This window comes from Oryctolagus cuniculus, chromosome X (genome assembly GCF_964237555.1).
Source record: "Oryctolagus cuniculus chromosome X, mOryCun1.1, whole genome shotgun sequence".
Lineage (NCBI taxonomy): Eukaryota > Metazoa > Chordata > Mammalia > Lagomorpha > Leporidae > Oryctolagus > Oryctolagus cuniculus.
Genome location: NC_091453.1, coordinates 11,102,641 through 11,130,335, shown reverse-complemented (window position 1 = coordinate 11,130,335; position 27,695 = coordinate 11,102,641). Strand labels below are relative to the sequence as shown.

Genomic DNA, 27,695 nt, shown 5'->3' with positions numbered 1-27,695 from the left:
AACCCCTTGTATAATAACTAGTTCACCTCTAGTTTCTTTTACTTCTTTTTATTATTGCTTCTGTTAATTTATTTGAGAGGCAGAGAGACAGTACTCCCACCTGCTGCTTCACTCCCCAGGTGCCTGTAATGCACCCCAACTCTTGGCCCTAGTTGGTGCCAATACCAGGAGCAATGAACTAAATCTAGGTTTCCCACATGGGTAGCAGTGACCCAGTGATATAAGCCATTACCACTGCCTCCCAGGGCACAATTAGCAGGAAGCTGGAGTCAGGGTCCAGAACTGGGTATTAAATTCAGTCACTGTAATACAGGATGTGGGCACCTTAATTGCTAGGCAAAATGCCTGCTCCTCTAGTGTCTTTTAGGACTGTTTTACAGGGGTTGCTGCTGTGGCATAGCAGGGAAAGCTGCCCCCTGCAGTGCTGGCATCCCATATGGTCGCTGGTTCTAGTCCTGGCTGCTCCATGTTCAATCCAGCTCTCTGCTATGGTCTGGAAAGCAGTAGAAGATGGCCCAAGTCCTTGGATCCCTGCACCTGCGTGGGAGACCTGGAAGAAGCTCCATGCTCCTGGCTTCAGATCGGCGCAGCTCCAGCCGTTGCAGCCAATGGGGGAGTGAACCAGTGGATGGAAGACACCTCTGTCTCTGCCTCTCCTTCTCTCTGTGTAACCTCAACTTTCAAATAAATAAATAAATCTTAAGAAAAAAGAAAAGCACTATGTTACAGTAACTACTTCTGTAGCCCTAACTGATTAATATTTATCAGGAAATGATACTACATTTCATGGTTTATTAATAATGGATGGTCCTGTTTATTGCTCCCACACTTAGTCAAAACTAACCAGGATCATTACATAGTGCTATATACACTTACTCCTGGTCTCAATTACCCAACCATATTTAAAAAAAAAACTTACATGATCCCTTTCCTTGAGCACCTGGCTTCTGAGATATAAGAAATAAAAGGGTATTCTTTCCAATGCACTGCTTAAAATACCAGACTGCCAAAGAGTTCAGACCCCATAGTTTGCAGTCCAAGAGCCAATAAGATTATAAAACCATAAGACTATGAGCAACTGATCAACAGTGTTGGTGAACCCTTGTGGAGAATCACAAGCTGGAAGCAAAGATGACTGACAACTGGTAGAAAAATGCTACACAAAAGATGCTGATTAAAATGGAGCAGTGTCCACCTGGAAGAAGGCATCTATCCACTGGTATGTACACAAATGCACTTAGAAATTTTAATCAATATTTTGAAGAGCTAAAAGAAAGGCAGCTAATCACAGCATCATAGGTGTAGAAGCCAAAAGGCTGGGTGCGCAGCAGAATCAGGATCCAAAAAGATCCACAATGGGACAGTGGTGGGCTGAAGCCGGCAAGGGAGGATTTAATAAGGTTCACTGCAAGGTCTCTGGTGTACAGCGCCGATTGGCCCCCAATACTTAGTTGACTCATCCTCTTTAATAACAAAAAAATGGTTATCTGCATGTGGTTAATTTATGGTTCACAAAATGTAAGCAATGGGTGGGACTTGTACAAGGTTGCTTAAGCAACAGACTTGTCTAGAAGGCGCGTCCTTTTGACCCTTCAGCCTTTTCTCCATTTGTATCCTGTGATGGCTCAAAGAAGGACCTTGTACAGCCTCCTTGGACCACACTGTGACTTTGAGGATAGAAATTTGGCAAGCCTAATGATGGAGAAGAGTGGGGGGAGCCACAAGAACAATCCTGGAGAGTCTTGGATTTCTTCATGTGATAAAACACTACTGTTTCTTAGAGAGTTAAATTATCCAGTATGTTGAACCTGCTGTTAGTTTTGGTCTCCATTACCTTTAACTCAGTGTAATTCCTACTTGCTATAGGTAGATATGTTGAAGTCCTGACCCTCAGTACCTGTGAATGTGGCCTTATTTAGAAATATGGTCTTGGCAGATGAAATCTTGAACGATGAAGTCATATTGAGTTAATATGATTGGTGTTCTTATAAGAGACAGAGGCACACAGGGAGAAGGTAGTCATGTGATGACAGAAACAGACTGGAGTGATACATCTAGAAGCCATGGAACAGCAAGGATTAGCACATGCTAGATGAGAAAAGGAAAAATTCCCCTCTACTTGTTTCAGAGAAAAAACACAGATTTTAGACTTCCAGCTTTCAGAACTACAAGATTATAAATTTATGTTACTTTAAATCACTTAGTTTGCAATACTTTGTTAATACACTACCCTCATGGAGTCATACACTTAGATTTAAATAAGTCATTTGGTTCTATAAATATATTGAGACATGGCTTAGCAGTTACATGTGCAAAAATTTTACATGTTATGATATGGAATGCTCAAAATGAAAAACACTGAGAATATGGACGCCAAGAAAGGTAGCACAAACTTGAAAGACTAAAAAGAAATTTACTCCCCCAGAAGAGGTGACAACAGGAGGTTTGTTCTGCTCGGTACCAGTACTAGTGAGAGCACACAAAGTAATGAATGCAGTTTTGCGCGTCTCACTTTATTGGGACACAAACTCTGAACTAGGACCACTATTCTAAAAAGTAGGGCACTAGAAAAATACCTGAAAGCCTGGGAATATTAGGTCTAGCAGGGGAAGGCTCAGGAAGAGAGCTACCTTCAGATATCTAAGAGGCTCGTATACAACAGGCATAGAGCAGATGCCGAGTAAGTGCTTACCGAAGGCAGGGGAGAAGGGGTAGATCTAGTTTGTGTAGGACCATTCAGCTGAAGTAAGAACAATGAGTGAGCTACAGGAAACATATTCTGACCAAATATAAGACCCTTTAACCTAATAAAAAATAAAATATACTTTAAAGGTATATTGAAAGAAAACAATCCATATGTTTATCAATGGATCAATGGATAAACACCTATTGGCCTACCTAGTCAATGGAATAACACAACACTGAAGTACTGACATGTGGCACAGGATGAACCTTAAAAATATCAGGCTAGTTAAAGAATCTAGATGCAAAAGATCACATCGTATCATTCCACTTCTATGAAATATTTAGAGTAAGTATATTCATAGAGATTGAGAGTAGATTAATGGTTTCTAGAGACCAGAAGGAGAGCCGACAGGTTAATGGGTATGGGTTTTCTTTTAGGGTGATGAAAATCTTTTGGAACTAAATCGAGGTGATGGTTATACAACACTGTAAATGTACTAAATGCTACTGTACTATTCACTTTAAGATGGTTAATTTCATGCTACATGTATTTCACCATAATTTTTTAAAGGATGAAAATAGTATATTGAAAAAGAAGACAAGCGCTTGCTTTGTGGTAAGTGAAGCTATATACAGAATTTAGTAATATCTTTACATCAAAGTAGCAAATCAAAATTACAAAGAACTCCCAAAGCCCCTTCAAGTGAAACCTCATTCTCTACTGGAGACTAACCAATGACTAGGTATAGACATTTAAGACTCGCCATTATAATTCCAAACTTTTTTCTTGTACAACTTATCCCATGCATGCTGCTTTAAGAGACCACAATTTTCATGAATTCTCATGCTGCAATGAGACACTGTCCCAAATAGATTGGGAACATTCTGACTATTCCTTATGTATTTAACAAATCAATAATTTGATCATCTACAACCACTCTGAAATGGTAACATACAACAATTACAACTTTCTTATTTCTTCTTTCCCCTGAAGGAGAAATGTCCTATATGGTACACGTGTTCTGTTGCACAATATTTTTCAAAACTTTTCATTTATTTGAGAGGCAGAGAGACAGCAAGAGCTCCCATCCACTGGTTTACTCTCCAAATACCCACAAAAGCTGGGGCTGAGCTAGTCAGTGAGCAGCCAGGAACTTAATCTGGGTCTCCTACATGGGTGACAGGAAGGCAATTTGTCACCCAGGCACTGCATTAGATGGAAGCATGACTCAGGAACCAGAGCTAGGTAGCAAACCCAGGCACTCCAATATGGGACATGAACATTTTATACTAGCCTAATCACCTGCCCCTATAAAGCAACTGAACAATTTTTTTCAAGTAAGGATAATGTGTGAAGCATTAGGGCTATCCTAAAATAAGACTAGAAGTCACTTCACTGATTTCTTCATAAGTGACCTTCAAGAAATATAGAAAAAAAAAACTGAATAAAGTGCTTCATCACAATACTCCTATTCCAGGGGCTGTACAACTTCAAAAATTACCGCTACCATGGTCCATGGAGTCACATGTAGACATTATCTCAGTTTCACATCAAGAATGGGAATGTTAATAAGCAAAGATTAACCTGGTTTGAAACTACTACTATAATGAAAGACGCTGGTTTAAAAAAAAAAAACTAAAGCTTGATTTTTGGTAAATTACATAACACAGGATCCCCTGTGATTTTGTTCACACGCACACGTTTGGCCATGTTAAAAGTCAGAATCACATCCTTAAAACAAGGAGGTAGGGGCTAGCGCTGTGGTGTAGCGGGTAAAGCTGTCGCCTGCAGTGCCAGCATCCCATATGGGCGCCACTTTGAGTCTTGGCTGCCCCACTTTCGGTCCAGCTTTCTTTGCTATGGCCTGGGAAAACAGTAGAAGAGAGCCCCCTGTACCTGCCGGGAAGACCTGGAAGAAGCTCCTGGCTCCTGGCTTCAGATCAGTGTGCAGCTCCAGCCGTTGTGGCCATCTGGGGAGTGAACCAGCAGATGGAATATCTCTCTCTCCCACTCTCTGCCTCTGTCTCTTTGTAACTCTTTCAAATAAATAAATAAATCTTTTTAAAAAAAACCCAAGGTGGTATTAAAACATTTATTGTCTATCTAGGGTACATCCGGTTTCTATCACTAGTGTAAAGGGCTCTCCATTTATTCAATAACTTAAATATACATCAAAGTTTTCCTTTCTATATGTAAATGTACTTCTTATATAGCAGAGAATAACCAAAGAACTTTTCTAATAAGCAGCAACTTATTTTTTTAAAGATTTATTTATTTGAAAGTCAGAGTTACACAGAAAGAGAAGGAGAGGCAGAGAGAGAGAGGTCTTGCAGCCACTGGTTCACTCCCCAGTTGGCTGCAAAGGCCGGAGCTGTGCTGATCCGAAGCCAGGAGCCAGGCACCAGGAGCTTCTTCCAGGTCTCCCACACGGGTACATGGGCCCATGGACTTGGGCCATCTTCTACTGCTTTCCCAGGCCATAGCAAACAGCTGGTTTTAAGTGGAGCGGCTGGGATTCAGACCACTGCCCATATGGGAAGCCGGCACTGCAGATGGTGGCTCTACCTGCTACACCAAAGCACCGGCCCAGCAGCAACTAATATACAGTTAAATTTCTATGAGCCTAAGAAGAGCATACTGATTATGTGTGTGTGTGCACAAGGGTGGATATGTATGTTTTAAAGTATCTGAGAAGAGAGAAGAGATACATCTAAAACCCTGGGAACAAGACTCTCCCAGCTTTCTTCTCTTAACTCCAGCAATGCAAGCCAGAAAGAGAATCAGCTTTCACATTTCAAGTCAACTGTAGAAAACACTAAAGTCAACTGAAATCCAGGACTAAATCAGAGTTTTTTTCTCATGTGAGGAAGAGATCAGCACACTCAGAGGCTAGAGCTTTGCCATCAAATTTGAGTAAAATCATTAAAGTTCCCACTAGATTAGTATGAGGAATGTCGGGTGTTTTGTCCAGACATTTACAAATGCCTGTTTTTGACCCACAGATATCAATCTTTCATAACCTACATAATGTTAAACTGGTTTTAGAAATAAGGAGATAACCTGTTCATTAACAGGAACACAGCACCTAACAAAGTATCCAGGATATGGTAGGTGGTTAATAATTATTAAATAAAAGTAATATATGACTTAGACCAAGCAACTGAGAACTTAAGAATCAGATGAGCATAATTCTATCACACAGTTTGGAAAACCATAGTCTAATTACAATGATTCTGTCCATTGCACAAGTGTTTTTGGAGCTTATTTGAGAGTATCTCTGGAAGGATGCATAATTTTCCCATTACTAGAAAAGCCCTAGGAACCACACAAATAGATGTAAAAAATTCCCCATTCGTCACTAGCAACGCAAAATGAAGTACATAAAAATCAGCTGAGTCCCACTGTCAAGGTCCCTGTGAGGAGTCGCTGAGGACAATATCACCAACTACGATGCTCTGAGGTCAAAAGGGTCATGACCTGAGCAGCAAATTGACCTTAGAAGCTAATCTATGAAAGCTTCACCCTGGGAAGGAAAGATGATAACCTTGGTAAATATGTGCCTAAAATATCACAGTTTTGAGAAAGACAAGGATATAAGGGGAAAAAAATCACTTTGAAACGCCTCGGTTGGTCCACTCATTAAAAAAGGATAACAGGGGTTGGCATTTGGCCTACTGGTTAAGATGCTCACCAAGTACCATAGATCCCAGCTCTGGCTCTTGATTCCAGCTTCCTGCTAATACAGACTCTGGGAGGCAAAAGTGAAGGCTCAAGTGGTTCAGTTCCTACCACCTGCTTGGGAGACCTGGCCGGCCGGCTTTTGCTCAATAAGGCAGCTCTTGTGGTCATTTGGGGAGTCAACTAGCAGTTGAGAGTTCTCTCTGTCTCTCAAATGAATGAATGTAAAAAGCAAAGCCATTCTGTTTTCTTCAAAAGGGATAATTTGGGGTGGGCATTTGATACAGCCTGCTAAGGACGCCTGCATCTCATATCAGGGTTCTTGGGTTTGAGGCTGGACTCCACTTTCAATCTGAGCTTCCTGCTAATGCATACCCCGATAGGCAGAAGGTGATGGCTCAACTAGCTGGGCTGCTGCCACCATCTACCTGGGAGACCTGGATGGAGTTCCAGGCTCTAACTATGGTCTGGTTCAGCCTCGGGGGGTGAACCAGTGGATGGAAGATATCTTTTTGTTTCTCTGCCTTTCAAATAAATAAAATTAAAAATAAAATTTTAAAAAAGATGAGAAAACATAACTGGACATATGAAATCGCTACCAGCAATAGCACCAACATTTATCAGAAGCTTAATGATCTTTAAAACTTATTTATTAGAAAGGCAGAGTTACAGAGAGAGATGGAGAGACAAGGGAGAGCGATCTTCCATCCACTAGTTTACTCTCCAAATGGCTAACATGGCCGGTGCTGGGCCAGGCCAAAGCCAGGAGCCTAGAATTCCACCCAGGACTCCCATGTGGGTGACAGGGCCCAAGTACTTGGTCCATATTCTGCTGCTTTCCTAGGTGCATTAGCACAGAAATGGATCGAACTGGAGCAGCAGGAAATTGAGCCAGCGCCCATATGGCTGGCATTGCAAGCGGCGGCTTCAAGCACTGCATCGTAACACTGGCCCCTTAATGATCTATTAACTACATGCCTTCCTATTCTCTCAACAAGAATGGAATCGAACTTGGCTGGCTCTCTAAGAATTCAGTTTTCACTGAAGTTGACTTCATGAGTTAGCTATTTAAAAATCCTCAAAGATAGCATCAGTTCATGAAGCAACGTGATTCCCCTACGGCCTACAACTGGACTGATGAGGCATACTAAATATATAGACTTTCGTTCTCTTTCTGTACCTGCTGATGGAAAGTCTTGAGGTGAGACTGAAGTAAAAGGAATTCGCTATGACAGCCAATTCTCATATGTTCCAATATTAAAAAGAATCTACATTCTACTTTGGTAATTATCAAAGGTATATTTTTAAAAAGGCAGGGAACATTTCATGATTAACAAATTAATCAAAAACAAATTAATGTAATTTCTAAACTCTGGAAAGGCTGTGATAAGAATAGTATACTCCTAAAGTAGTGTAAGTTGGGATAGTCCATGAGAAAAGTCATTTGGCAATATGAATCATGACCATATATCTACGTACTCTGATGTATACCACTGACAAGAGCTTATCCTAGGGGCCAGCACTGCACACATTCGAGTCCCAGCTGCTCCAGTTCTGATTCAACTCTCTGCTAATGCACCCAGGAAAACAGTGGAAGATGGCCCAAGTGCTTGGGCCCCTGCGCCTACACTGGAGAGCCAGAAAAAGCTGCCTCCTGGCTTTGGTCTAGCCCAGCCTTGGCCACTGTGGCCATCTGGGGAGTGAACCAGAGGATCAAAGTTATCTCTCTCTCTCTCCCTAACTCCGCCTTTCTAATATATAAAATAAATTTTAAAAATTATCCTACAAAAATATTTCAAATAAAGAAAAATCTTTTAGGCAGGAAAATATTTACCACAAAATTTCTAGTAAAGAGATACTACAAGGGCTGGTGCTCTGGAGTACTGGGCTAACATTCCACCTGTAGTGCTGACATCCCATATGGGCACTGGTTTGAGTGCCGGCTGCTCCACTTCTGATCCAGCTCTCTGCTCTGGCCCGGGAAAGCAGTGGAAGGTGGTACAAGTGCTTGGCCCCTGCACCCACTTGGGAGACCCATAAGAAGCTCCTGGCTTCAGACTGGCCCAGCTCCAGCCGTTGTGGCCATCTGGGGAGTGAATCCGTAGATGGAAGACCTTTCTCTGTCTCTCTCTGCCTGTAACTCTGCCTCTCTAATGAATAAATAAATAAAATATTTTGTTTTTGTTTTTGTTTTTTTTTTTAAAGAGATACTGCAAACCAACCTAAAATGTTCACCAAAAGGTAGGATTACATTTGTGTTTTAAAGTGTCGGTACTGCCCTGGGAGACAGAAGATCATGGTTCAAGTACTTTGGTCCCTGTCAAAAACATGGCGCTCCTAGCACTTAGCTTCAGACTGGACCTGCCCTGGGTACTGCAGGCATTTAGGGAGTGAGCCACTGAATAGAGGATTGCTCTCTGTGTATCTGCCTGCCTTTCAGATAAAATAAACAAATAAAAAAATTCTAAATGAATGCTGCATTAAAAAATGTTGGTATTGAAAAAGTAGCAACAAAGAAAAATCCTTGACAAAAGATAAACATGATACAAAGGCATATTTTTATTATGACTGTGCCCATTAAAAATACATAGAGAATTAAAAAAATATAAACACAAAAAAGGGAAAAATATATATGGATATGCAAAAGAATAAAGGTATACACAATGGCAGTAGCTGTTTGCAGTTCCTTTTTGCCACGTTTTGTGAAATGACAGGTATTACCTTAAAATTAAAGAGCCATTAGAATAGTAAATTATTTTCCTAAAAATAGCCTGTGTATCAACCCTTTTCAGTGAAAAGATCTGAAGTCACAACTTGCTTAAAGGAAGAGGACACTGCGGTGTAGCAGGTTAAACTGCCACTTGGTACGACAGCATCCATATCAAGTACTGGGATCAAGTCTCATCTCTGATTCAGATCCAGCTACCTGCTAATGTGCACCCTAGAAGGCAGTCAATGATGGTTCAAGTAGTTAGGGTCTTGCCACCCATGTGGGAGACACAGATCAGTTCCTGGCTTCTGGTTTTGGCCTGGCCCAGCCCTGGCTGGTTCAGGTATTTGGAGGGTGAGCTGGGGAATGAAAAATATCTCTCTTTCTACTTCTCTCTCTGTCTCTCTCCACCTCCATTCTTCTCTCCTTATCTCCCTCCATCTCTGTCACTCTGCCTTTCAAATAAAAATAAATCATAAAGAAGAACTTGGGTAAAGAACACTGCCATTTTAAAAAAACAAAGAACAGTTTCCGAAGTCTCAGGTTCTCAGAAAAAAATCTAACAAATCCTTGGGCTAGATAAATCTGGAAAGGGAGGAAGGTACATTACACTCCATTACCAGCAAGGTAGACTGCATGTTGTCACATCACAAACTGTGAAAAGATCTGCGAAAGACTCAGCTATTGCTGGGCGTACTGGAACATAAAACTGGAACATAAAACCTTCCGTGCTCAGAAGACCTAGGACCATTCTTCTCACCAGTTTGGGAAATGCTGCTTGGGTTGATGAAGGCATTTCAATTACCAGAGAGGTGTGTCCCAACTCTCCACTTCCCAGCTGGGAGTCGCTAATGGTAAGTGGGCCTTCTCACTCAGGTGCGGGTACTAAGGTAAAGGCAAAGTGTGAGAACTACTTACATGTGTGGCTACTTACAAACAACTCAATCTCTCCAAGGGAATAAGAACACGGAATAAACCCTTCAGGGCACAGGGAGGCTTTCGGGCTCTTACAAAGGGGTTCTGATCAAATCTGAAGACAGGAACAGCTTCTACACAAGAACAGACTCTCTTTTTCTGTAATTATGAAGTACCAATCCAAGAAATCGGAGTAACCCAAATTGAGAACTAGTCAGTTTCCCTTTTAGCTATAAATCATGCCCCACAGAAAACACAAATATTTATCATTTTGAAGTCTGCATGTTTTAAAGAAAATATGTATGTGTGATAGCAGGGTGTCTTCACAGTGTGTCTACCTCCAGGCTCTGAGACGCACAAACAGGTTCTCCCCCACCCCTGCCGAAAGGCTCCTTAGCCTATGAAACCGTTACCTCTGCTCTAAGTGTAGCTTTCGTGCAAGCTGGGCAAAGAGGTCCATTTCGGGAGAACTGGAGGGGAAGGTGCCGAGTTCGATTGCGACACATTGGCTCTTCACATACCAACCAGCCCTGAAGAAAAAAAAACAAAACAGGAACATCCTCCTTCAGTTACATACAGCCAAACTTCCCAGTACAAACTTCTATCACCCACAGAATGTAATCCAATGAGCTTCAGTTGATTAGTAAAGACCATTTTGAAAGCGAAGAGTTTACCACGCTCTTCACACAACGAATGACCAGCCCAACAGCTGAGTCACTGCAGGCTATTTACATAACTGCTATGCTGAGTTCTTCCGTAAAACAGGTTACACCAACAGTGCTTAGCCTATAAGGTGGTTGTAACAAAGTTATTATCTTCAAAGTGCTCAGAAATATACTTGGTATAAAACACTTAATAACTTTTTAAAAAGATACTTTTTTTTTTAACAGGCAGAGTGGACAGTGAGAGAGAGAGACAGAGAGAAAGGTCTTCCTTTTCCATTGGTTCACCCTCCAATGGCCACCGTGGCCGGTGCACCGCGCTGATCCGAAGGCAGGAGCCAGGTACTTCTCCTGGTCTCCCATGGGGTGCAGGGCCCAAGCACCTGGGCCATCCTCCACTGCACTCCCTGGCCACAGCAGAGAGCTGGCCTGGAAGAGGGGCAACCGGGACAGAATCCGGCACCCCGAGCGGGACTAGAACCCGGTGTGCCGGCACCGCAGCCGGAGGATTAGCCTATTGAGCTGCGGTGCTGGTCAAAAAGATACTTCTATACATGGTTTTTGGAGGCATAAAACTGGTTACAATGTTTCAATGACAAGTTCAACTAACAGCTACTTTCCTGAGACTGGAAATAGCCACTGCCCACTTCCCTGTCCTTGAGAACTCTCTTTTCAGGTTCTGTTCTCCCGAGTAACCTCCTTTGCTGCTCTTGTTTGACTTTTCACACACTGCTGTGTTAATGATACGACCTTACCTTAAGTCAGCATTATCTTTGTTCTAAAACATATCTGTTAAACAAGGAAGGCAAGACTTCACAGATGGGATCGAGCAAAGATTTGATGTTCCTATTGAGGCACCAGAGTCTGTGAGCTTTGGTGTTGTATGTATTACTAGAGTGGCATAACCACATAGGACAAATGCAGGGTGAGGTGCTGGAGCATAAAAGGGAACCAACGTGCTTCCTTGTTTAGTGGTGTTCCAACCAAGGGAGCTGCAAGTAGGGAACTCATTATCTGTAGGTCTTGGAGTATTTGGAGAGTGTTTCTGAACTGGTCTTAGAGAATCAATGAGGTCTAGTAGGTGGAAAAGGGAGGAACGATGACTCAGGCACAAAGAACCATATATGCCAAAGAGTGAAGGCCAGAAAGAGCTATGCTGTGATGTGATTCTGTAAGGGCTCAATGACATGTGTAACCCCCTTCCCTATTTCTAGATGGAGCAACGGCAGTATTTATATGAATGCTGTTTAATTATATTTGGTATTTCGGTCTGCCACTTACTAATGTGTCCATGCGGTGCTAATCCCAAACCGAGAGAGGCCCTCATGCACTGCTGGGCTGCTTTACCTCATTCCTCAGAATAGGCCCTTCTTGGAAGCAGCCACAACCCAGTTCAAGGGGAAGCATGGAGAATCAGTTCTGGCTCCTTTTAAGACTTCAACACAAAAGGATGGTAAACTAGAGAACTTTCTGACCAAAACCACACTCCCATTAAAGAACAAAGATTCATCCAGTCAACCCATTCACAGTAAGCTTCATTCCTACCTTAATTCAATAGGCTAAACTAATTCAAAATTTAATTTGAATTTTTCAGCTAGAGGGTCTCAACAAGTCCCCATGAAACATAATATATGCCTGTAATTATATGAAATATTGTGAGGAATAGACAATGCGGCCCCAGACAACATTTCAGGAAAGTACAATGTAAATAGGAAAGCAAGGTCCACATACTCAAAGACTAAACATAATTCAGTATTTGGCTTTAAGAAGCAACTTGTGTGGAACTACAAATGCTCAACAATACAAAGAGGACATGGAGTTATGTCTGAGACAAACCACTACCAACACAGCAAAAACCAGAATAAAAGGATCAATGGTTCGTTCTAACTAACATGCAACTCTGTGTTCTAATTTCTAGGGCCTATTGCCACATTTTCCTGATTGAATATATTTATACTCACATTTTAATATTTTGGGGACTTAGATATATTTACAATTGACAGGTATAGTTTAATGAGGTATTTGTTTCCTTCAAAAAAGCTGTTAAGACAAGAGCATGACCCACAATCAGTTCCCTAGGATTAATGAAACAAGATACTTTGGCTTAAGTCTGTTCTAGGCATGTGTGATACAGCGGAGCTGACAGCATCAATAGATATTAAAATTTAAATGTAGCCTATAAACACTAAAGGTGAGCCTAATTATTTCTGTAAGTACCAACAGACACATTAACAAAGGAAAAGAGGAAATTTATAAAAACTGTATATGAAAAATGCAGGGGTCTGGCGCTGCGGCACAGTAGGTTAATCTTCTGCCTGCAGCACCGGCATCCCTTATATGCGCTGATTCTAGTCCCAGCTGCTCCTCTTCCGATCCAGCTATCTGGTGTGGCCTGGGAAAGCAGGGGAAGATGGTCCAGGTCCTTGGGCCCCTGTACCTGCAGGGGAGACCCAGAAGAAGTTCTTGGCTTCAGATTGGCTCAGCTCCAGCTGCTGGGGCCATCTGGGGAGTGAACCATCAGATGGAAGACCTTTCTCTCTATTTTTCCCTCTCACTGTAATTCTACCTCTCAAAAAAATTTAAAAAAAAAATGCAGGACTGAACCTACCCATTATTGTCCATTTGGGTTTATTATAGTTTAATATTTGAGGCTTTCTGTGATTTGGAATATGTAGCTAGTTAACATTGCCAACCATGATTATAATTCATTCAATTCCAAATAAAACAAAACATAAGCAAGCAGACAGGTAACAACTATCATGTTTTGAGACAAGAAATTAGTAAGTACCAGAATACAACATAGAAGTTAAAGTTATTTTAATATAAAATGTTTAAACAGCTAAAGTTCTTTTCAGATGTTTTCAAAACTTGATTCCATCAATTTACTACAACTTCATGACTCACTGGGTGAGCTGCCAACCAGGGAGATGCAAAATTGTCATCTCACCTGTTTTGAAAGCAAACACCTAACTATATCTCTGACAGAGCTACTAACTAAATGTCCTTTCAAATCATATAGAACACAGATAATATAATTTGTCTAGACTTTCTCCCAGTTATAATTAACATTAAAGAGGTCTTTTTTTCTTTGTCACCTCTCTATTCAGTGCTTATTTGGGTTTGTTTGTACTTACTATCTGTTAATCTCCCTTTACAAATGACAACAATAACTAGTGCTATTATGCATGGAAATTAAACATGCTGATAACTCTGTGAAGGGAACTGGGGCTGAAAAAATATTAGAAGCCTGTAACTCTTTATGCCTTTTGTTTTATTTTGATAATTAAGCTTTCGGTCATGGTGTATTTTAAACAAAACTCTTCCATGGGGGAAATAGGCCTTAATCATATTCAAAATATACTTTTCTTCAAGTCAATTTTTTCAAGGACATTTGGCTAACCCTTTGTGCCTTCAACAAATTTTAAAAGATTATGCTGGGGCCAGCACAGTGGCTCACTTGGTTAATCCTCTGCCTGCAGCGCCAGCATCCCATATGGGCGCCAGTTCTAGTCCCAGTTGCTCCTCTTCCAGTCCAGCTCTCTGCTGTGGTCCGGGAGGGCAGTGGAAGATGGCCCTTCCTGGAAGAAGCACCTGGCTCCTGGTTTCGGTTGGGCGCAGCACTGGCCGTAGCGGCCATTTGGGGCGAGAACCAATGGAAGGAAGACCTTTATCTCTGTCTCTCTATCTATAACTCTACCTATCAAATAAAAAATGTATAAAAATAAAAGATTTTTTATCAAAAGAGATTATGCTAAATCTAACTTTCAAGGGATATTTGTGTTATTACAAGTGAATATGCTAGGTCTTTGAAAATATTCTGTAATGGGGGAAACTCTCGCATTACAAGATCTCACAGTGAATACTGCCTCTCTAGGGGGATGAAAACAAAATAAATAAAAATACCAATAATGTATATATTTACTTTGAATTACCCCTCACAAAAACTAAATTAACTTTCATTCTCCAAGCCTCTAGGAAGATGTCTGCTGTCCAAATCTGTCATTTTATTATGGAATGCCACATGCAAATTGTCATAACCAATAGGAATAAGGTCATTAAAATTTTAGTTTCCTACCTGAACCACATTTATGAGTAGAAAGTTCAAAAGAAGTGAAGTCAATCAGTCCAATAGCAAAACAAAACAAACCCTTACCAGAACATGCAAAGCTCTGTCACTTGTTGCTTTACTCTCAGCATCACTAATTCCTTAAAATCATTGTGTACGAAATTGTGTCAAATGCTGATTGGTTCTGATTGCTAAATTATATTTCTGAGGCCTCAACTAAAATGGTTTCTGTCTGCACATGCTAAAAAGCGATCGATTTCTACTTGTAACTGAGGCGTTCCTGTTACTTGCACCTTAAATAAACTCTCATTCATTTGTGTACATTTGTATTTTCTAGAAGGATGCACACAATATAGCATCCAGATCTAGAAATATGGTTTATAGAAGACTCTCAAAAATACCTTCTGAATAAATGAATAGAAGCAATAAAAAATGCAGAAGAGAAAATTAATGAAAAACAGTAAGAAGGATCTCAAATTCATAGGAGAAAAAAAAATACACGATACTTCTCATGCTCTGGAGTCAAATACAGGGTGGGATCTTTTTTCCCATTCCCAGTCATTCACCAACTGTGCCCACTAGACTGTCCTTTGTAATCCTATTATCCCCAACTTCACCCAAGCCAAGATACCAAAGCTGTTCTACTGCAGCAGCTTCTTACCTGGTTTCCCTGACACTGTCCTCTCCCACAGACAGAGCAAAGGGGGTCAAGTGCAGTTTCCCAGGGCCCTCTACTCAAATCCCCTAATCATACATCCTACCGACAATTCAGAACAAGCTCATTGGTCTGACTTTGAAATCTCTACTATCATACCGTGCGCTCTCTTTCCCATCATTCTCTTAGACTCTTCCTCCTCTCACTGTCCTCCAAGATTTTGCCTCTTTTCACCTCTTCATTGCTCCTCCTGGAGAACCTCTGCCTCAAGTGTCTGTTCCTTCAGCATCAGTGATTTTCCTCTTTGGGGAGAATTCTCAATCCCCAGGAATTTCTCCTCCATCTATTTCATACGCCACACACTGATCTACACTGTCTGTTAACCATCTTGTTTTACCACTTGTTTTACCTCCCTAGCAGGATGATCAGTCCTCTGGGGAAAAATCTGCTTTGGATTTGATAGTGTCCTCCTCATTCTAGAGCATAAAGGCTCACAAGAACACAGAATTGAGGATATAAAAAATGCACTCGGGTGGGGTTTCTCTCCTCTCATTTGCGAATGGGTAATTTTGTGTATGTCATAGAGCTCAGTGAACCTCTCTCTGAGCCTCAGTTCCCTCATCTATAAAACAGGAGATAATAATACATCTCCTATTAGGGTTGTTCAGAGGATCAAAAAAGAAAACTCATGCAAGTATTCAGTCAATGTAAGAGACTGTTATTTTTCACCCTACAAACGCCTTCGGTATTGGAGAATGTCACCGCTGAGCCGCAGCTGACAATGCACCATTAAAGATGCGTAATTTGAACCAGGAAAGAGCCTGGTCAGCTTCCACCTGGCGTTATTACAAAACAGAAAACTACAGTGACGGATAAATGGTAAAAATGGGTGGGACTGCTTCTCAATTTGACTGCAAAATATTACAACTATGCGGTCAACGTAAGTGAAATTGTCATGTTTTCCTTGATAAAAGTACACTTGACTTGAAGTTATAGACAGCAGAATGGATAGTGAGGGAAAAGGAAGTGGAGTCTGCTCTATTTTGGGACTCAGAGATTTTCTAGAGTCACGCAGCGGCTCTCCAGGAACGCAGCAACAGGGCAAGGTCTGCCAGCATGCGTGCTCTTTCAGACTTCATCACATCATTACTCGTTTTTGTTAATGGCCATTAACCGCCCCTCTGCCTAAACTACACGCACTTCCAGAACATCATTCTCTCTTTCCTTCAAAACCATTTATAAGTGCTTTGGGGTTCCCTTGTAGGCACATTTTTGCTGTCACAGAATTATTCTCAGTGTAAAAAATGGGTCTTCTTATAGACAGTGCACAGTATGGGCCCACAGCTGCTTTTGAAGAATGACATGTTGTGATTTGGGATTTCCAGAAATATCAAAAAACAAATTGCTTTCTGACCCACATTTGCACCCAAAACTGGGAGAAAATTTCCCTACGATCTCCAGGGGAAGTTTTAACAGGAACATAATTTTGCTTTTAAAGTTAAATCTTCGACACTGTAGCATGCTGGCATGTCAAAGAGTGATTACCAAGCCTCAGAGAGATGCGAGGGTAGGGGATGAAAGAGCAAATCAGGAAAAATAAATATATAAACTAACTATTTGGCAAAGTTAATACAAAAATACTTTAAAATTATCAAACAAAACAGAAGTGAAAAATGCCTTATCGGTCAATGTAAGAATTTTAAATATTATTAAAATTGATTTTTAAAGTAAGACATCTCTTTAAATGAACAGTCATATGTCATTTCATCCAAGTTATTTGAAACTTATTGATCTTATCATCTGTGCAAGGACAAGACTCTGCCATCAGTTTGCTGAAAAGATAATGGAGCACTCCCAAACTGTTATGATAGGTTAGATGCAAACAGCAGTCCTCATTTAAACACACAGAATAGCACTACAAGTGGACGAATTCCAACCTCAGCAATCTTATATTACATGATAAATTAGCAACTTGGGCTGCTTTGCCTCACATCAATTCCAAAACCATATTCTTGCTATTTTAATTTGCAATCAAAGCTTGAGCATCAGAAGATGTTCCTGAGGTACACTAAAGAGCCCCATGCAAGCCATCTTCTGCTACTCTGTGAGCACAGAAAGCCAACAATTACCATCAATTGTATTTTACCACTGTAGGACGACACTAGAACAGTTAAAATTGTCTCCATGCAAGCAACTGGGGAAAAAATACTTAAAATGACTTTATATGGAAAATTACATTGGGGGGGGGAGTTCAGTGGAGGACATGAATCCTTCGGTATGGGCAGCTAAAAACCTCTCTTAGTATATTCAAGTCTATTCTATAAAATACTCTCCCTATTCATCCAACTCAAAAGCAAGCTACATTCTTAGGCTATAATAGGTCACAACTAAGTACACAGTACCTTGCTTCAGGAATAATTGTGCTTTGTCTGTCAACTGTCAACAAAGCACAAAGAGCTCGTGCAACCCAGTCATGTACTGTGGCTGTTAGAGATCTAACAAAATACAAATAATAAGAATACAAAATTTCAGAGCCACCCTGCTTTCATGTTATATGAGAAACTGAAAGCATTTTCCTCTCCACATTCCATTCATCCCTATTTTATTATAAATCTTTTCATAAAAGATTTTTTCCCTATGTGAAGCTACAAGTGACTTGGGGATGTAATATTCCAACTGCGATGAATGTCCAACCTTCCAACCTGAGTGGTTATAAATGGATGTGTCAGTGAAGGCATACGGTCATTTCAACAAGGAAAAGGAGAAAAGAATCAAACGGAGTAAGATGGTAAAATGGCTACACTGGTGTTTATATTAATATTTTAGTGGTGAAGTCTCTAAGAAAGATCGTTCATTATTTCCATTACCATTCCTGTCTCTTGAATCTTCACTCTTATAAAAACACCACCTTAGCTATGTATATACCCTTCAAAAGTAAACTCGAGTCTCAGATTTAGCAGTATGTGCACAGAAAAAAGAAGAGTGGAGGAAATACTCTAAAATGCCATCACTGGTTATCTCTAAGTGGTTTCTTCTTGTTTCTGGGTTTTCTAAAAATTTCTGCAAGTGGGGCTGGCTCTGTGGCAAAGCAGGTAAAGCTGCCACCTGCAGTGCCAGAATCCCATATGGGTTCCGGTTCTAGTCCTGGCTGCTCCACTTCTGATCCAGCTCTCTGCTGTGGCCTAGGAAAGCAGTAGAAGATGGACCAAGTCCTTGGGCCCCTACACACGTGTACAAGACCTGGAAGAAGCTCCTGGCTCCTGACTTTGGATTGGGACAGCTCCGGCCATTGAGGCCACCTGGGGAGTGAACCAGTGGATGGAAGACCTCTCTTTCTCTGCCTCTGCCTCTCTGTAACTGTCTTTCAAATATATAAAATAAATCTTTAAAGAAAAATTTCTACAAGTGCATATTGTTTTCACTATCAGAAAACTGTTATTATTGAGAGATGAGATAGTTTTGCCAATAGCTTTCAATATAATTGATCCCTAACACATCTGAAAAATACTCTGAACTACAGCATGTGTTTGGTTATTGCCAAGATGAATTTTCAGGGAATGTGGTAAGGGGTAAAGAGGACATATAAAAAAGTCTGCTCATTAAAAAATTTCTTACTGAATCTCAAATTTCAAAAATAGACCCATGTAATCACATAAGCAGTTCTCAAGCAGCAAGTGGCAGGGCATGTATTCGTAAAAAGAGTTAATTATTAAATTAAACCACTCTCAAATGCAAAGTCCTTACAGAATACAATCTGAATGCTTTTCTTTATGATGGCTGGTCTCTGAAGGCAGGTAATAAATCAGTATTAAAGAGAGGTGCCTTGTTCCCCACGTCTTCTCCCCTGCCTTCTTTATTCAGTGTGCACACAGATCAACTCTGATGTCCTGGGGCTAAGAATCAAATTTTAAAAATCTCAATCAGGAGGGCATGTCTTAGCAGAATAGTTTTTCTTTGCTCAAGCCCAACTAAAAGACATTTTTACTCTTGGTTTGCTTGTTTGTTTGCATGATGGTATTTATTGGTATGTTTTAATATGATATGCCTGTGAGTACCAAATACCAAGTGTTAAAACTGAACTATCTATGCAATTGCCTCAAAGGGCATCTTAAAATCAGAATGGAGTTCACACCATCACCAGGCAATGTTTGTTCATTTAACTTTAATTATTTTCTCCTTGAGAATGGTACTAATGAAACTGAATATCTTTCATGGTTTCGAAGGACCGTTTGAATAGTCTGTAAACAGAACTAAGGGTAGACAAGAGATCTGGCTCAGCCAGGGGGTTGCTAGGTGATGTAGAATGTCAACCCACAAACTTGTTAAGGTTTGCTTTGCTTTCATGCCACTTTCACACACTCTCCCAAGTTTTGAGAACTGATTTTTCAGGTGGCCATTAAAAAAAAAGAAGAAAAGCCCCCTGCCTCCAAAATTCACTCCCCACCAGATGCTCCACCAGATTCTCAAGAGATGAAATCTATCTGACCTTTGGCTTTAATATGGGGAACTTTTGGTTTTACATAAACTAGGATTCTACATACTCCGAATGCCCATAATGGAAGAAACAAATGCAAGGTGGATTTCAACACTTCAAAAAGACACTTCTAATCTTCTCTAATTGAACTTTAACTAAAACTCAGACTCCTTTGCAGAAAAAACACAATCACAATTTGGGAGAGTTAGGGCACGCAAACCAAAACGCTGTGGCAAACACCTCAGCACAGATCATCCTCCGCACAGATCATCGTCGTGACAAACCTTTCAGTTTAGCCACTCCGGTCTCGCCTCTGGCCAGCAGCAAGTCTGAATGCCTGTGAGGCTTCTCCCTCCAGCCCCCTCCCCCAGCTTCTTTTTTAAGTAGCTGATCAGAGATTGTCCAGTAAGAGCACTTTATTAGATCATCAGCCAGAAGGGTTCACAAGTACTGAGAGCAATGGGCTCCAATGCGGCACATCAGTTTTAATAGACCAGGGGCTACTAGTAAACTGCAGATACTGCTGAGAACTTTCTATGCACTGAACTCTTGAAAAAGCACCGTCTCTCCAGCTTAAATGCAGCTGCCTCTTTCAATGCCGCAAATGGGTAAATTTGACAAAAAAGCCACCATTAAGACTACATGAAAGGCTCAAGACAACATCCTTTCAATGCTTTGTACTTCAGTAATCAGATGTACTTACTCACCCCCTCCCCCAAACCCGATCAAGAACTATTTCTGAATGGTAGGAAATAATTCCACTTTGTACATCTTTTAGTTAATCAAGACTTTCTATTCAGCAATTTGACCTTTTGTTCAAAACAGGATTATCAGTTTTTTCGCCAGTTACCAAGGGCGACTCGCATGGTGAACATAATTGCAATAATTTGCAAAACACCATGGCAACCCACATTACAACTAGGTAAATACTGGGCTTTTGTGCTACATTGTTATTTTCAGAGATGCTGAAGTCAAAGAACGAATGACAAATGAACACAAAATTTATATTTGCTTTGTCTCAAAAGAGAAGAAAATTGATAACAAGAATTGGGGGGAAACCGACTACAGCTGTAATTTCTAACTTGATTAATTAGGATGGTAACAGTCCTTAACAGTATATTCAACAAACAGCCCTGACTTCGTCTCTCCACCCACCTCTCTCTATACCACTACCACTATTCCCCCCCAACACCAGACAAATTTTTTCAGCTTGGAGAACAAACATCCCCCATTTGCTCTTTTCTTCAACTTAATGGAATCCTTAATTGCAGAATATTGTTCTCCTGCTCTTCACGGCAATGAAAACCAGAGAAAGGAGGAGAGTGCCAGGGCAGACAGGGAACTGCAGTCCTTTTTTTCCCTGCCTATTTTGGACACCCCAGGCCCAATGATGAGACGGCATTTTCCTGGTATCAGCAGCTGTTTCGTAGCAGACAATAAAGTAAAAACTATTTAGCTTTGCAGAAAAGCCACTTCTTTCCTCTTAGCAACACAAGGTAAGTCTATATGCCGAGATGAAGTTTCATAATTTAAATGCCAGAACATGAGAAAATAATGAAAATAACAAAAAAAATACATTTTCTTGTAAAGAAATTATTAACTGTGAGACTGTCCAAAAGGCTGTTGAAATGCGTGTTTGCTATTTGAGAAAGATGTTCAATAATATCACCCGTGTGCTGAAAACAACTTTATACTGATATCCCAGTTCACAAAACAATCTAAAATATATGCTGAGTACTCCGAAATTAACACAAAAATCAAAACCATATTTTAGTAGATAAAACAGTCTCACAAATACTATCATAATCTTTTCAGTAATAAATATGACAATCATAAAAGTTGTGTCAATATTTTTTTACTCAGGTATGCAAGGTGAGTTCTATTTATAGTAAAGTAACAGCTATTTCTAAGAAGCACAAATTCTGCTATAATGTCGAGGTTTTTGAAAATTATTAGGACTTTTGGATGCAAAATGTAGTCTTTGGGGATGACAGAAGAAAAAGAGAGGCAGAAAGCGCTTGCTGAAGTTAGGCTGCCGAGATCCTGAGCGAGAACCAGCTCCAGACGCATTCTAAACAGCCCAGCCTGCTGCTTTCATCTGCCTCGAACAAGGAAGAGCCAAAGGGGAGTCCCTGAAGCCATGTGGACATCTCCCCTAAATTTTGAAACATCAAATGCAACTGATACTATAATGGGACCATTCTTACTTTGTCAGGGCTGAAAAATCCCAGGCACATCTCTAAGATTCAGCTTGGAGAGATCACAATATAACATTCTGCAGAATATGCCTACAAAATTATAGATACTGTGATTTCTCTTGAGGAGTAGAAAGCAAAAGAATGTGACACAATAACTCCTTCTCAGTCAGAGACAACCTCTTTATACTCTGAAAATATATTTTATTTTCTGGCTTAGTTCATTCCAAAGTTACCACACCACCTATATTAGGTGCATTCCTAGCAAAAGTCTGAATGTTAAGAAGAAATGTATCCTTTAATAGCAAATGATAAAGGGCCGAACAAGCCTTCAGTAATTTTTGATCAAACAGAATTGATCATAGATAGGAAAATGGTACTAAAATTCCCATGACACTTGAACATATTTAAGGAATTTCTGCACTTCTAACATTTTACCTAGTATACTTGCCTTCCTCCCCAAACTTGCATGGCTTCTGTTCCAGTGGGTTTTTAATTTTCTACCTATTTATTTATTTATTTTGCCAATTGGCTATGATGCTTCTTGACTTTATTTAGAAAGGCTCATCTACAAGCAATGGTAACGTGCAATCTCCCATGATGTTAATGGATTACCCAAATCCCTAAATCAGGAATGGCAATATGTACCAGGTGTACTGCATTTCTTCTCCCAATTCCATTCCATGGCCACTATAGGAAAGAAGCTGGCACTCAATACGAAACTCATCTGCTTTCCTCGCCCCAATCCCTCTTGCTCTAGAATTCTCAATTCTGGCTGCACGTGGGGCTCAGCACAGGAACATTACAACTCAGATGGCTAGACACCACCTCCAGAGTTTCTAATTCAGTGGGTCTTGGATGGAACCAGAGAATTTGCATCTCCAACAGGTTCCCAGGTAATGCTAGTTTAGGGGTCTCACTTTTAGAATCACAGTTTGAGATACAGAATGGGCTTTAGGATTTTAAAAAACTCCCCAAATGATGCTGATGTGTAGCCAAGGTTGAAAACCACTGCTCTGTGTTACTCTCATTCCGCTCTTACTCAAAGAAAACCTTCACACTGTGAACTTCACAAACAGAATTGTACTTAAAACATTATATATCAACTCCTTCTCCCTCAATATTTACTTTCTTTAGATATTATTTATGTGGCTCACTCTTTTATTGTTCTTCATGAAGCAACAGAATTATTAAAGTCTCAAAAATGTCTTAATTCTATTAAAAGAACTGACCAATAGTTTGCATATTTGTGCATAGTAACATTCTTCCTTTAAATAAACCAAGAAACCAAGAACTTTACTCTAACAATAACAATATAGCCTCTAAAATGCAAAAAAAAAAAAATTTTTTTTTTTTGGACAGGCAGAGTGGATAGTGAGAGAGAGAGACAGAGAGAAAGGTCTTCCTTTGCCGTTGGTTCACCCTCCAATGGCCGCCACGGCTGGCGCGCTGCAGCCGGCGCACCGCGCTGATCCGAAACCGGGAGCCAGGTGCTTCTCCTGGTCTCCCATGGGGTGCAGGGCCCAAGCACTTGGGCCATCCTCCACTGCACTCCCTGGCCACAGCAGAGAGCTGGCCTGGAAGAGGGGCAACCGGGACAGAATCCGGCACCCCAACCGGGACTAGAACCCGGTGTGCCGGCGCCGCTAGGTGGAGGATTAGCCTAGTGAGCCGCGGCGCCGGCGAACAATTACATTTTAACCTTGAAAGTAATATGAAATAATATATTTAAACCTTAAATTTTAAAATTGGAAGGGACTTTAAAGATCAAGTTTAATCCTTTATATTATATGTGAGAACAAGTAAATTCCTTGTACAATTTCACACAGCATGTGGATTGAACTTGATAATCCAGTGCTCTTTAAACACTCTACATCTATGCTGCTCAATATATGAGCCAGTAACTGTGTGTAGCTCTTGAACACTTGAAATGTGGTCAGTCCAAATTGGGGTACGTTGCAAGTATAAAATATACGGTGAATTTCAAAGACTTAGTCTAAAAGAGAGAATATAAAAGTTTTTAGCACTCATTACATTATAAATATTTTGGATTTATTGGGTTAACTGAAATTTATTGATACAATTATCTCTTCTTTGATTTTTAAAGATATAAATGGAAGTATATTATATACAGTTATAAATCTTGCCTTTTTACTTAAAAGCAGAAGAAATCATATGCTATTAGCACATACAGAACTGCAATGTTCGTTTTAATGATGGCACAGAATTCTATTATATGACTGCAATAATTTAATAAATTTTCTAATAAACAATCAGGTTTTCAGTCTCTACTACCAACAATGCTAAGAGATATCCTTGTACAATATCTCTGATAACATATGTAAGTACAGTACATCTACAAATTGGAACTAAGTCAAATGGTATGTTTGCTTAACATTGACAGAAGCCATATTATTAACATCTAGTGACAATGTGTGAGTGCTCTGCTCTCCCTGCATCCTTGCCCACACTATGTACTATCTCAATTTGCGATTTCTATCATTCTGATGGGTGAAAAATGGTTTCATTCGGATTTCTGAAATAAAAAGAGTTTTAACATCTTTACCTATGATTCATAAACCACTGGCATTTCTCTATGAATTGCCTGTTCTTGTCATTTACCCCATAGAAATATTTTAAAATTTGTAGTGAAATTAGTGATACTTTCCTTCTTGGATTCTAAATTTTTTGTTGTTTCAAAAAGTCTTCCCAAACAGGTAAAACAACAACAGTATATAAGGGCAATGAAACTATGTTGTATGATAATACAATGATGGACATACATAACTATACATCTGTCTAATCTTATTAAATGTACAGCATCAAAACTGAACCCAACTTGAAATTTGTTTTAGGAATAGGGAAGAAATTCAACCATATTTTCTTCCAGATGACTATTTATCTATTAATATTAACCATTTCTTCATAAAATACTAAATGCCACTTTGGGTCTATTTTTATACTTTGTATATTGGCCAATATTTTTATACCAAAATATTTAACTGCTCTTAACTCCTAAAATTTGTAAAATACTAGTAGGACTCACAGGGCATTTTTTTTGTCAGAATTTTCCTGTCAATTTTTTAAAAATGTGAAGCATTAAATATATGAATAAACTTACTTAACCAATTATCCTAAAACGCTGAGCAGTTCTAGCCAAGAACAGATACTTTTCCATTTACCCAGATCTTCTTTTAAGTACTTTGCCAGTATTTTATAGTTTTTTTCATTAATATCTGGCACACTTGATGTTAAGATAATTCCTAGGTATTTCATTTTTTAGTTATTAAAAAATGGGATTAAGTTCTTTTTTTTTTTAGACAGAGATCCATTATTATTTTTATTTGACAGATAGAGTTAGACAGTGAGAGAGAGAGACAGAGAGAAAGGTCTTCCTTCTGTTGGTTCACTCCCTAAATGGCTGCTACCGCCGGCGCTGTGCCGATTTGAACCTTTGAAGCCAGGAGCCAGGTGTTTTTTCCTGGTCTCCCATGTGGGTGCAGGGCCCAAGGACCTAGAACATCTTTCACTGCCTTCCTGGGCCACAGCAGAGAGCTGGACTGGAAGAGGAGCAGCCGGAGCTAGAACCCAGTGCCCATATGGGATGCCGGCGCCGCAAGGCGGAGGATTAACCAAGTGAGCCCCTGCGCCAGCCTTAAGTTCTTTCATAATATTTTGTAACAGCTTAATATTTGCATGGCCCAGAGGTAGTAACTTTCTCAATATTATTTTATAATTATTCATCTTAATAAATTATTTTTGTCTGTGGGTTTTTGGCTGATTTCACTGGGTTTTCGAGGTCTACACTAATCTATAAATATTAATTTCCCCCTTCTCATTCTAATTATTATATATTTATTTTTCTTGTCTAATTACAATGGCTAATATTTATAAAACTTGGTTTTGCTGAACATTTCCACTGTTCTATCTCTGGTAGCAGATTTTCCAAGAATGTAGGGATATAGACCCAAAACTAAGCGACTCGGGGATTTTGCAACTAAATAAAACTGATTTTACTAAAATCATTGTTACACATGCTGTAGAGACTTTAATCCTTTTTTTAAAAAAGATTGTGTGTTTACTTCAAGGCAGAGTTAGAGAGAAAGAGAGACAGAGACAGACAGACACACAGGCAGGCAGAGACAGAGAAATCTTTCATCTGTTGGTTTACTTCCCTAAATGGCCAGACAGCTGTGGCTGGACCAGGCTGAAGCCAAGAGCTAGGAGCTTCTTCTGGATCTCCCAAGTGGGCTTAGGGACCAAAGGACTTGGGCCATCTTCCACTGCTTTCCCAGGCACATTAGCAGGGAGCTGTATCAGAAGTGGAACAGCTAGAACTCAAAGAAGCACCTGTATGGGATGCCAGTGTCATAGGCAGTGGCTCAATCTGCTGTGCCATAATACGTGGCCCTGAAACGCTGTTCTTGTGAGTGACTAAGATCAACTCTGAAGTTGAATTTAGTTTGAGGATATCAAATAGTTGATTTAGTACTTTTTAAAAAAGATTTATTTTCTTTATTTGAAAGACAGAGTTACAGAGTGAGGTAGAGCCAGAGAGAGAGGTCTTCCATCCACTGGTTCACTCCCCATATGACCACAACAGCCAGAGATGAGCCGATCTGAAGTCAGGAGATTCTTCCAGGTCTCCCATGCAGGGGCCCAAGGACCTGGGCCATCCTCCACTGCTTTCCCAGGCCACAGCAGAGAACTGGATCGAAGTGGAGCAGCTGGGACTCAACTGGCACCCATATGGGATGCTGGCACTGCAGGCTGCAGCTTTAACTCGCTGCACCACAGCGTTGGCCCCGATTCAGTACTTTAAAATGAACATCGGATTCCTCAGTAGACTTCTTCATGACTTATCCACTACTGAGGTTAGAAAATAAATATATGCTCCAATCACTGAAAGCATTTCCTTAAACTAAGTCTCATTTCGATTATTAAGTTATGACTTCATGTTGTTATTGTTTTGATTCAACTGCTCTTGCCTTAGTATGTATCAGTGAACGTCTGGAACAGTGGTTATCAAAGTCGGGTCTTTCAATCAGCAGCACAAGCATCACCTAAGAACTTGTTAGAGATGTGGATTCCCTGGCCTCACCCCAGACCTAGAGTTAGACACCAGGGGAGTAAGCACCCAGCAATCTGTGTTTTAGCACATCTTCCACAATGTAGCTATGATAAGTGGGAATGCGCTTAGACAAATAAGGTTTAGTAAGTATAAATCATGAAATTAAATGACACTCTATCAAGATGTGAAACATATAGAGGCCAGGCTGACGTAGATTGCTAGAATGACAGATGAAAGGCAAATTAAAAAAAAAGAAAAACCTGCCTCCCATCTTGGCATTTTCCTGATATAACCACCCCTAAAAGCTCAAAATATCCCATGGCCTTTTCAATATTTTAATTACTAAGGATTTTAATATATGTTGCCAGCACCTACATTTTCAAAATTACAAGAAGCATAAGGAAAAGCTCCCTGGGAAAAAATACCCTCCACCCTAAGAGATGTTTTCATGTGTTACTGAAACAGGTTCAAAGAAAAATTCTACAGATAAAGATTCCTTGTCCTTGGTCTGAATCTATTTCACTTCTCACCCACATGTGGCAAGGCTGACATGTGCCCCGTGAGGCTCAGATGACTTCAGGTA

At 40.2% G+C, this 27,695-nt stretch overlaps 1 protein-coding gene across 1 annotated transcript in view; it reads right to left on the bottom strand.

Moving 5' to 3' along the window:
• Positions 1-27,695, bottom strand: part of POLA1 (DNA polymerase alpha 1, catalytic subunit) — a 330,913-nt gene that overhangs the window by 101,432 nt on the left and 201,786 nt on the right. The window contains exon 35 of the mRNA XM_008272470.4: positions 10,403-10,519. Within this exon, the coding sequence (XP_008270692.3) occupies positions 10,403-10,519 (117 nt within the window). The remainder of the gene's footprint in view (positions 1-10,402; positions 10,520-27,695) is intronic.